The following is a 10,884-nucleotide window of genomic DNA, read 5'->3' as shown; positions in this document are numbered from 1 at the left end:
AGACAGAAAAGGAAATTAAAAATCACAGTGGGGATATGGCCTTACCGATTTATCATTTTATTCCTTAGAAGCCCTCTATCTGTAAAGTATAACCACAACTCTCGAGAACACAAACAAATATAAAATTATGCACAAATGCAAGAAAGAAATTCAATTAAAAAAACAAAACAAAAACAACCAGCACCCGTCATCTTTGGGTGGGAGACAAAGAATGGTTTTTTCTTCCTAGTGTTCTGTATTTTACCTAAGTGTTTTACAGAAAGATATACTACTTTCATATGGACAGGAGTAAACTCTATTGAAAATGAAGCTCTGTATCACATTTCATATTAAAATTTAATCCAGCAGAGTCTCACTCTGCTGCCAGGCGAGTCAGGAACTGAAGAGGATGCTCTGCTTCCCCGTAAACCATGTCCTAGTCAGCCTTTCCGAGTCGGAGTGGTCTACGGGATGAGCTCTGCACTTCGCTCTTGGTGAGAAACTGACCTCCCCGCTACTCGCGCGTGGTGCTAGCTGCCCCTGTACTCGCGCGTATCCGTCCGCCGTGCTGTCGTCCAGGTGGGAGAAGCGGCTCGGATTCCTGCAGCTCCCAGAGTCTGAGCCAGGCCTGCGGTGCGTCCCCCGTAGCGTCCCCGCGCTCAGACGCCCACCGTCCCCTCCGCTCTCTCGCACATCCGCTGCAGAATTCGGTGAATGCTGGGGAAGCTGGGTCTGTCGGCGGGCAGCTTGCTCCAGCACAGGCGCATCAGGTTGTACAGCTCCAGGGGGCAGTCCTCCGGCCGGGACAGGATGTGGCCGTCGCGCACGTAGTAGATGACCTCCTCGTGGGCCATGCCGTAGTAGGGCTGCAGGCCGTAGGAGAAGATCTCCCACAGGACCACGCCGTAGGCCCACACGTCCGACTCGGTGGTGTAGCGGTTGTAGAAGATGGACTCGGGGGGCATCCAGCGGATGGGGATGGCGTCGTTCTCGTTAGCTTTGTAGTAGTCCGCCGAGTAGATGTTCCTGGAGAGGCCGAAGTCGGCGATTTTCACCACCATGTTCTCGCCCACCAGGCAGTTCCTGGTGGCCAGGTCCCGGTGCACGAACTTGCGCTCCGAGAGGTAAGCCATGCCGGCGGCCACCTGCCTGGCGATGCACAGCTGCTCCGCGCAGGAGAGCGGTGGCGGGGCCGGGCTGGCGGCCTGGGCCCTCCCGGACAGGTCGCTGTGACTGAGGCTGCACACGGGGTGCGGGGACATGCTGCGGAGGAACTCGTTGAGGTCGCCGTAGGCCATGTATTCAAAGAGCAGGCACATGGGCTTCCCGACGGCGCACACACCTGCAACCGAAATCACGGCCCTCGTTAGGGTGGGTGTCTCAAGTGACACGGGGGAAAGAGGGCTCCCAAAGCACTTGGTGGCCACATTAGAAAATAGGGGCCCCGGTATTCTGTGGACAGCATGGCACTCGAACCCTGACCCCATTTGTTTGGGTGTCAACGTCTGCCTATTTACCTTTTAAGATTCAGCTTATCCATCACTCCTAAGTGCCTCCACTGCAGACACTGCCTGTTACCAGATTTGCCTTCTATCAGCCTTTAGCGGAGGACCTACCGTCCCGTGACAATCGTCCATTTGTTTGAGGTTTCTCCTCCAACGTTTTAGCGCTCTGAAAGCAGAAGTCATGTCTTATTCTTTTTTTTTAAAATCCCACACACCTACCACGTGTGCGGCACAGCAAGTACTTGGTACTTGTTTGCCGAGTGAACTTAACAAATGGCGCTTGCTTTGAGCATGTAAGCTACTTACTCTTCCCGCACTTTCTATGGGGAAGGATGGTAAAGAAGATGTATGAGATTTGGAAAGGATAACACAATCCAAAATCTTAGGTAAAGTGCTCAGTAAAATTTTTCAAAACTTAGCTTTTAGGATGTTCATTCTAGAAAGAAAAAAAAAATGTTAACATAAATGGAGTCTCAGGGTTAGTGCCAGGAGGACATGTGCAAAACTTAAATTCTTGCTGTATTTGAGAGGGAAATAGGACACCTTGAAATATTAGATCATTTGGGCACAATTTCACATCACTGTAAAAATAGATTATTAAACCTATTATTCTTTTTTTCAGGCAAAAATTAGAAGTCTCTGTTCAAAAAGGAAGAGAAATAATGAATGCTATTATCTTGGCTTATTTATATTGGGCCTGGTTTTTAATTCCAGGGATTTAGCAATCAGTATATTTATACATTCTAGAGAGAAAATTAAATGACAACATACTTCTCTGAGTAATTAAAAAAAAAGCGATGTTTTGAACTGAGGTTATTTAACGTAACGTTCCACTCCTTGGTGCAGAAAATATATGGGAAGGAACAGGGATGGCTCTCCGACAAAGAAGTGAAGGAAAAAAGCACAAATGTAGGGGTAAAAGAGGAAAACTTGGGAAGCTTCTGTTTGGGGGATGCAATGCATTTCTTCATTTCTATAGTCATACCTAAGAGTTTCACAATGTTAGGATTATCAAATTCTGCCATGAGGGCTGCCTCCCTCTGAAAGTCAGCTTGCATGTCTGCTGAGGCTTCTTCTTTGAGCATCTTCACTGCCACCATTGTGAAAGGTTCATAGGGAAGTAAGCCCGGAGCCCTGAGAGATACATTTGTTTAGAAAGAAATCGAAGATCGGGAACACCATCTACCCACATTACTCTACCCACATTCATATACATTCCCTCCACTTTTGCAGCCTTTCCCAGAGCCACAGAATCAGAGTAAGATGCCAACAGTAGATCGTACTTAAAACTCCTTGACTCCAATTAATAAAAATCACTGGGACTATTTTCAACACAGATTAAGTTTGAAAAATGCATTATTTGTACATTTCAGGAATTCTAAAGTACACAGATCCAATGAGATTGTCATTACCATCCTAAACCCTTAATGTCTGGCCAGACTCGAAATTCCTGGAAGGCAGGGACCATGGCTTATTCTTTATATCCCTTTAAAGCCTCAAATGGCGCCTTGCATATTTTTGGTTCCCAGTACGTATTTGTGTGAGGTTTTCATTAATTATGTAACCTCCATACCAGGGCTACTATGAGTGGAGTTGAGGTTGTGTCCTGCCCAAGAACACCAGGACAGAATGACAATTAGTGATTAAAACCAAGTCCACATTCTCTGGCCCAGTTGTGTGTCTTGAGCCACATCCATGCATAAAGGGTATTTCCTTCCAGTTCACAGAAAGGCAGTAAATGGGCTAGCATTGACCCTCATATGTACTGCTTCCTTGAGCTCATTATGTTCTGGCGTGTTTGCATTATTTTTTCCTTTTTCTATTTTTGCCATTCCATGGATATCTATTTATTTATTTTTTAAATTTTATTTTTTTTTAATTTACATCCAAATGAGTTAGCATATAGTGCAACAGTGATTTCAGGAGTAGATTCCTAAATGCCCCTTACCCATTTAGCCCATCCCCCCCTCCCACGACCCCTCCAGTAACCCTCTGTTCTTCATATTTAAGAATCTCTTATGTTTTGTCACCCTCCCTAGTTTTATGTTATTTTTGTTTCCCTTCCCTTATGTTCTCTGTTTTGTCTCTTAAAGTCCTCATATGAGTGAGGTCAAGCAAAATTAGTCAGAGAAAGACAAATATCATATGACTCCATGGACATCCATTTAATATCTACACGTATCAGACTCTGAATTCTTCTTTTTTAAATTTTTTTTAGTGCTTACTTATTTTTGAGAGAGAGACAGAATGCGAATGGGGGACAGGCAGAAGGAGAGGGAGATGCAGAATCTGAAGCAGGCTCCAGGCTCTGAGCTGTCAGCACAGAGCCTGATGCGGGGCTAGAACTCAAGAACCATAAGATCTTGACCTGAGCTGAAGTCAGACGTTTAACTGACTGAGCCACCCAGGTGCCTCAAGAGTCTGAATTCCTACATGGAAACACTAGTTCAAAGTAAATTTTAGGTGAAGTGAAGAATATAGCAATAGAAAATGGAAGAGAAGTAAATTTTAGAATTATTTACTAAAAACAAGGCAAGAAATTATGATTAAAATGTGTGATAAAATTATTTCTGAAAAGGGAATATAATTAAACTTCGCTAATTGCTTATAATTTGAATACAGCATAAATGAAGGTTCTCTCCTTCTGCCCAGCCCTATTTTCCAGCAGAGAGAAAAAATTATTAAGATTCAGAGTGTAAGTACTCCATGAGATGAGGTTAATGATGTGAAGAATTATTTGATAATAGGTATCATACATTCAGCGTAGGCATCAAAGGAGCGGTCTCATAGCCTTTCAGGTACAATTCGGTGGAAAGATTTTTCACATGGGTAACTTTACCTTGCTTGAAAGACCCTTCCAAATGCTCCTTCGCCAATATCTCTCACATATTCAATGTTATTCCTTGGGTACTCCAGGCTCAGCAGTTTGGGATTCAGCAGGAGTGGCATCCTCTGGTACATGGGGTTGGGATGAAGTCTGTCTAGTAAGAGCTCAGAGGGAAGAGTAGTGAGGGTTACCGCTGCTGACTCTCTGCAGGTAAGACAGGCAAGATTGATAATGAGCTCAGGGTCAGGTGAGATCTTTGTACTCAGGCTCGGGTTTTAAAGAGAGAGGATGCTAGGAGGAAACAAAACAAATTATACTAAGGCAACTGAAGATCCTTCAGTTTTAGAGCAAGAAATATTTCGTTTGGTCTGGAGTCAAAAAGCACATTTTCGTGGGAATTTTGTCACTATCCAGTTGGCATAGCAATGGGGCTGAGCTGGAGTAGCCATATTCTTCCAAATTATTGTTTAGATTCTCTCTACTGTGAAAAGTTAACATTAGGACATGTGATCCTTTGCAAAAAGGTATTGATATTTTTATTTATTTATTTATTTATTTTTAATTTTTTTTTTCAACGTTTATTTATTTTTGGGACAGAGAGAGACAGAGCATGAACGGGGGAGGGGCAGAGAGAGAGGGAGACACAGAATCGGAAACAGGCTCCAGGCTCTGAGCCATCAGCCCAGAGCCCGACGCGGGGCTCGAACTCACGGACCGCGAGATCGTGACCTGGCTGAAGTCGGACTCTTAACCGACTGCGCCACCCAGGCGCCCCAAAAGGTATTGATATTTTTAAAGATCATGGTGGGGTGCTTGATCTTAAAGCAAGGCATTAGACGTCCTAAAGAGACTGGCCGTGTTATATAGATCCCTCTTCCCATCCCCAATTCCCATGTTAAGTTTATAGGTTTTAATATATTACTACATGTGATTAGCTTCAATTAGAATCTCACCTTTTCTTATTTTTCCATTGTTTTCGTCTCCGGCAGCAATAAAGAGTAGTTACAGTAAGAAGCACAAATATTGCAAAGCTGGACATGATGGAGATTATTACAGTCATGGAGTATGCAGGTGAGACGGACAAGGAGGAAGAAGAAGAGGAAGGCAGATTTGGAATGTCCACACTTGGCTTTGAGGACGTCATTGGTGGGAATGCTGTAAGTGAACAATAATTTTTTTCATTCATTCTTAAACTTTTAAGAAGCAATGTTTGTAGTCAAGGAATCTTCGCTAAACTCAAGCAAGTTTAGTAAGCCAAATTTAATTTTAAGGATATGTTTTTATAGATCAGGTCATCCCTGGTTATATATTTCTAAAGTCCAAGTGTAATAACCCAGAGGTCCAAGTAAATCCAACTTGCAGAATCACAGAATTTTAAAGATGAGTCCCAGAGAAAGAAACTGTTTTTTTCCAAGACAAATGCAGATCCTGGGTTAGTGCTGTTCACACTGCATCATGTTTTTTATGACCTGACAACAGTTATGGAAATTGTTAGGTTATTAAATAAAATAATTTCATGAAATTATATTTGAGGACAGGACTGTCTAAAGTTGAGCTTTTATACACATTTGCTGTTGATTTACAAACAAAACAAAAATAATAGGAGATGAAGAGTGGAAATATTAGACACAAATGAGAAGTTAGTTCATCTAAAAATTGAGCTGTCAAACTCCTATTAAAAAGGTCAGTGCAGAGGCGTCTGGGTGGCTCCATCGGTTAAGCATCCGACTTCAGCTCAGTTCATGATCTCATGGTTCGTGGGTTCAAGCCCCACGTCGGGCTCTGTGCTGACAGTTCAGGGCTGAAGCCTGCTTCAGATTCTGTGTCTCCCTCTCTCTCTGCCCCTCCCCTGCTCACACACTCTTGCTCTCAAAAGTAAATAAATATTTAAAATTTTTTTAAAAAAGTCAATGCAGTATGAAAACAAGGTAAAATCTGCATTTCCCTGGAAACCGACAGATGCCATGTTCATATCACTCTGTAGAGTACAAAGTCCACTGTGTATCTGTGAAAACAACTTTATTAATTTATATTCTTTTGGGGCGCCTGGGTGGCGCAGTCGGTTAAGCGTCCGACTTCAGCCAGGTCACGATCTCGCGGTCCGTGAGTTCGAGCCCCGCGTCAGGCTCTGGGCTGATGGCTCGGAGCCTGGAGCCTGTTTCTGATTCTGTGTCTCCCTCTCTCTCTGCCCCTCCCCCATTCATGCTCTGTCTCTCTCTGTCCCAAAAATAAATAAACGTTGGAAAAAAAAATTAAAAAAAAAAAATTTATATTCTTTTAATTGACTGGTAAAGACAAAAACACAGATACAGGGTATTTTAATAATATTGACAAGAATGTTCTAATAGCAAACAATATCCTTTGTACCCTACACAGAAAGTAGCCACAGTGACAGATTAGAAAATAGTTTGCTGATAGAGGATGTGAGCTTTGGCCAAAGCCGTCCTCAATGGTAAACTCGGTGTTGTCTCTTTCCATTAGATAAAAAGGATGAAAGTGAATGAACTAGACGTTTAACTCAAGACTTTGGAAAAGAAACAAAAACTACAGAAAACAAAAATAGATGATAAAGTAACAGCCAGGTACAAGCAGTAATTAATAAGTTAGAATACACATACCACAAATGCTAGAATTTAAAAATAGGTCAAGGTTTGGTCTTATCTTTATTAAAGTAGTCTGGTAAGTAGGATTTTAATTTTTAAAAGATAAAAGCATAAACATGAAATTAGGAACGGTAAAGGAGTTATGATAGTAGAATGTAATTATGCAATAACATATTTTAAATCTTTAGAAAAATGATAGGACCACATTGCCAAATTGGAAAAATCAGAAAATCTGAAGATAGTCATAACCAGGACATTTAAAAGTCTTTATAGAATTATGGAGACATTCTTTTGGTCTCAGAAGAAATAAAATTCCCAGATTTTATAAAATGTTACAGTAAGAGAAAAATCTATGAAATTATTTTAGAAAGTTATTATAATACTAATATCACATCCTGGCAACATTAGCACCAAAGAAAAGTGCGTTCCTAGATTAAGGAACATAGATTTAAACAATCCTAAACGAAATGTTAGAAAGTGGCTACAATATAGCAAAAGAATTATATGTTTGATATACAGACATATATTAATATAACATATCACAAAATCAAAAGAAAACTTTTATTGCAGCAGATGCCTAAAGCCGTTTGAAATAGGACACTTGCAAAAGCAGATTACAAGGGGTGTCCATGTAGCACTTAGTGTAGCAGTGGACACAGTTATTACAGCCTGAGCACCAGTAGCTGGCAAATGGTTTTAAAGCCCATGGAGACCAAGTTTGGTCCCTTCTGTGACAGGAAGAACATCAGCACAGGACTGGAACTGGAGGGACAGCACAGCAGTGCATTTCGGAGCAATGACAGCATTTCTCATCAGGTGTCACAACAACAGTGGACTTAGCCTTCCTGGGTTCCTTTATGATTGGCTTGAAAGCCGATCTGACTTTCTTTGGACTGAGTCATATGAAGGTTTTTTAAAAAATCAAGATGGGTGGGGAGGGGAAAGCTAGACTTCCTGCTAATAATAAAGTAGGAGTAATCATTGAAAGGCAGGAAGAGGTGACTATTTTTGTATCTGGATTTTATAGGGCAGTTCATACTTATTTAACATGGAAAGGAATGCAATGTAATTTGTAAAATTGGTAGTATAATCTCATTAGTAAATATAAGGATAATTTTTTTTATCAAAGATATCACACATATTGGGGCGTCTGGGTGGCTCAGTGGGCTAGGCGCCTGACTCCAGCTCAGGTCATGATCTCGCGTTTTGTGGTTTTGAGCCCCACATCAGGCTCTGTGCTGACAGCTCAGAGCCTGGAGCCTGTTTTGGATTCTGTGTGTGTGTGTCTCTCTCTCTGCCCCTCCCCTGTTCTCACTCTGTCTCCGTCTCTTTCTTTTTCTCAAAAAAAAAAAAAAAAAAAAAAAAAAATCACACATATTAAGAGAGTGATCCATGAGGACTTAGTAAGATTTATTTTCAAAATGCAAAAATTGGCATTGTTTGAACAATAATTTTGCTTTATGGATTTAATTATATCTTCCTTTCTGGCTAGTTTTGTTATTCCTTGTTTATTGCCTCTGATCTGTTTGCTGTGGCCTTCCCTAGAGGGACATCGATTATCTCTTTGAATCTAAATTATCAATCCAGATCTCCAGCATCTTTTTATCTTTGTCTTCTGTCATCAATTTTACCTCCACCCTTTTCCTTTGAACATCAGGGGAGTTTTTATTCACTCATTCATCCATACATTAAGGTAGTCATTAAGTTAGTATTGACATTGGGTCTCAAGAGTACTATGGTGGACAAGACAAGTCTTTGTGTTAAGGTATTTAGCTAGGAAATAATTTGTAAACCGATAATTCTAATAAAATGTAATTATAATAAAATGTTGTAAAACTGATAAGCTTGTGAACGGCCTGGGACAGCTCAATTCTAGGTCTAGGCAAACTAGGGAGGTTTTCTGGAGTAAGTGTTTAAGTTGAATAAAAAGGGAACAAGCCGTCGAAGGTATGTGTGTGTGGGTGGAGTGGGGGGGGGGGCAGGGGGCAAGTAGGGAGGTAGTGTTCCACAAAGAAGGAGTGGCATGTATCAGGGTCCAAACCAAGGAGTCGGCATGCTTCCCTAAAAATGCATCTGAAAGTTTCATTGTTGAGTTGGGGGAATGTGTCTAGGTAAGGCTGTAGATACCAGGTCTGGGTCATAAAAGGCCTTGCATGCCCAGGTAGGTAATTTGGACTTGGCCCGGCAGTAAATGGAGAGAATCATCAGAGGGTTTTAAACAGTGGAGTAGCGTGATCAGCCTTTTGCTTTAGAAATATTACCTGCCTGCAGCCTGACCTCCATGGCCGATTTCAAGCTACCAAGACAAAGAAGGTCCTGAATGCAGAGTTGGAAAGAGGTGTTCCGTGACGCCCCATTACATAGGATTTCCACTATGCGGATAACAAGGATAAAGAGAAAATCCTCGAAGCTGCTTTCAAAACAGAAACACATTGCTTATAGGAAAAAGTAAGCAGACTCATACCAGACGACCAGTCATTTCCAAACCTAGAAGCTGGAAAAGAGTGAAATCACATCTACAGATTCCTGAGAGAAAAAGAAATGTCACTCAAGGCTATGTCCAGCTCATTTAACTTTTAACTATGCAGGTGAAAGCAAGCTAATCTGAACATTGCAAGGAAACAGAGACTCTGTCACCCACAAAGCCATCTGAGGAAACACACGAAGTATGTGCAGCCTTGTGGAACTCAGGAATAGTGAGATGTCTGCTCAGCAGACAAAGTAAATAGTACAAAGACATCGCCAGCTCAAAAAGGTATTTCACTTCAGCAGAAGAAGTTATACAAATGAAAACTACTGAAATCTTACTGTGTGTGTTCAAGCAAAAAAAAAAAATCTTCTGTCACCCTTCTAAGTGAACTGGCAATATCCTTTATAGAGTTTACTCAGAAATCAAGAAACTTCAAGAAATATTTGAGGGCTTTATAATATTCGACTGAATAAGGATGACTTCTTTGCTTAGCTAGCAACCTGCCTGAGAAGCTCAAGCCGGTTTCTTCAGTAATAATTGCATTTAACCAGGGAGCATACTTTTAGACAATTCTCCATGACATGGTCAGGTGAAATGATCCATTTATGACATTTGGAGTTCATTTTCTGACATGTACCAAAGATTTCATAAAAATAGGTTAAGAGTAGGAAATTGGTTTATTGTTAGCTAGTTGTAGCTAACAATTTTTATAATCGGTATACAAGGCAGAAACATGGATGCTTTCTGTGTGTGTCCCTGTCTGATCTAGGACTGAAGGTCGGCACCTTCCACATGGTAAACCCCCAGTGAGTGCTTGAATGGATGAATGAGTAAACAAAGGGTAACAAAGACCACCATTGCCAATTAAAAGTCCAGTCAAAGTAGGCTTTAGCTACTTATATGACAAAGGATTGAAGCATTTCTTTTTCATTCCTTCAATTTGGAAATAACAATTTGACAGGCTTGCAGAATAATAGATTTATAGGGTTTCCATACCGCTCTTGTTTATTAATGCGGAGTGATTCAAGTGGGACCAGTAGCATTCTTTCTTTTTATACTTTTAAGTCTTAGTTCTTGAAGGAAGCTGGTAAAATCAAGGCCTGGCACTTTGCCAGGTGCAGAGGCAATTAGGCCCAGAATATACCTCATAGGAAATGAGTATGATTGAAGCCCTAGAAAGCTCAAATCAGAGGAAGTTAATTGAAATGAAAAACTCTTCCAATTTCATTCTGAAGATTTCTGCATTCTGGTAGGGTTAAAGCATCACCTGATTCAACTTCGTGTCTAGGCCTCTCTTTGCAAGCAACCATCTTGAGTTCCTTCCTAGGGATTTGGAGGCATCCACTTTTAAAACCATTTGATTTGGGGGCTCCTGGGTGACTCGGTTAAGTGTCCGACTTCGGCTCAGGTAATGATCTCACAGTTCATGGGTTCAAGCCCCGCATCAGGCTCTATGCTGACAGTTTAGAGCCTGGAGCCTGCCTCCGAGTCTGTGTCTCC

At 41.5% G+C, this 10,884-nt stretch overlaps 1 protein-coding gene across 5 annotated transcripts in view; it reads right to left on the bottom strand.

Moving 5' to 3' along the window:
* Window positions 1-638: 638 nt before the first annotated feature.
* The window catches only part of MUSK (muscle associated receptor tyrosine kinase), a 90,675-nt gene continuing 80,429 nt past the window's right edge, over window positions 639-10,884 (bottom strand). For all 5 annotated transcript variants that reach the window (XM_047099534.1, XM_047099559.1, XM_047099541.1 and 2 more), the window contains 4 exons: window positions 5,265-5,466; window positions 4,324-4,515; window positions 2,470-2,618; window positions 639-1,321 (listed from right to left, as the gene is read on the bottom strand). In XM_047099534.1, the coding sequence (XP_046955490.1) occupies window positions 639-1,321; window positions 2,470-2,618; window positions 4,324-4,515; window positions 5,265-5,466 (1,226 nt within the window). The remainder of the gene's footprint in view (window positions 1,322-2,469; window positions 2,619-4,323; window positions 4,516-5,264; window positions 5,467-10,884) is intronic.

Source organism: Lynx rufus, unplaced genomic scaffold (assembly GCF_022079265.1).
Source record: "Lynx rufus isolate CCGP_SWC_20201006 ecotype Redwood Valley unplaced genomic scaffold, mLynRuf1.p SCAF_10, whole genome shotgun sequence".
Lineage (NCBI taxonomy): Eukaryota > Metazoa > Chordata > Mammalia > Carnivora > Felidae > Lynx > Lynx rufus.
Note: the sequence above shows the minus strand (reverse complement) of the source record. Positions and strands in the feature narration are given on the sequence as shown.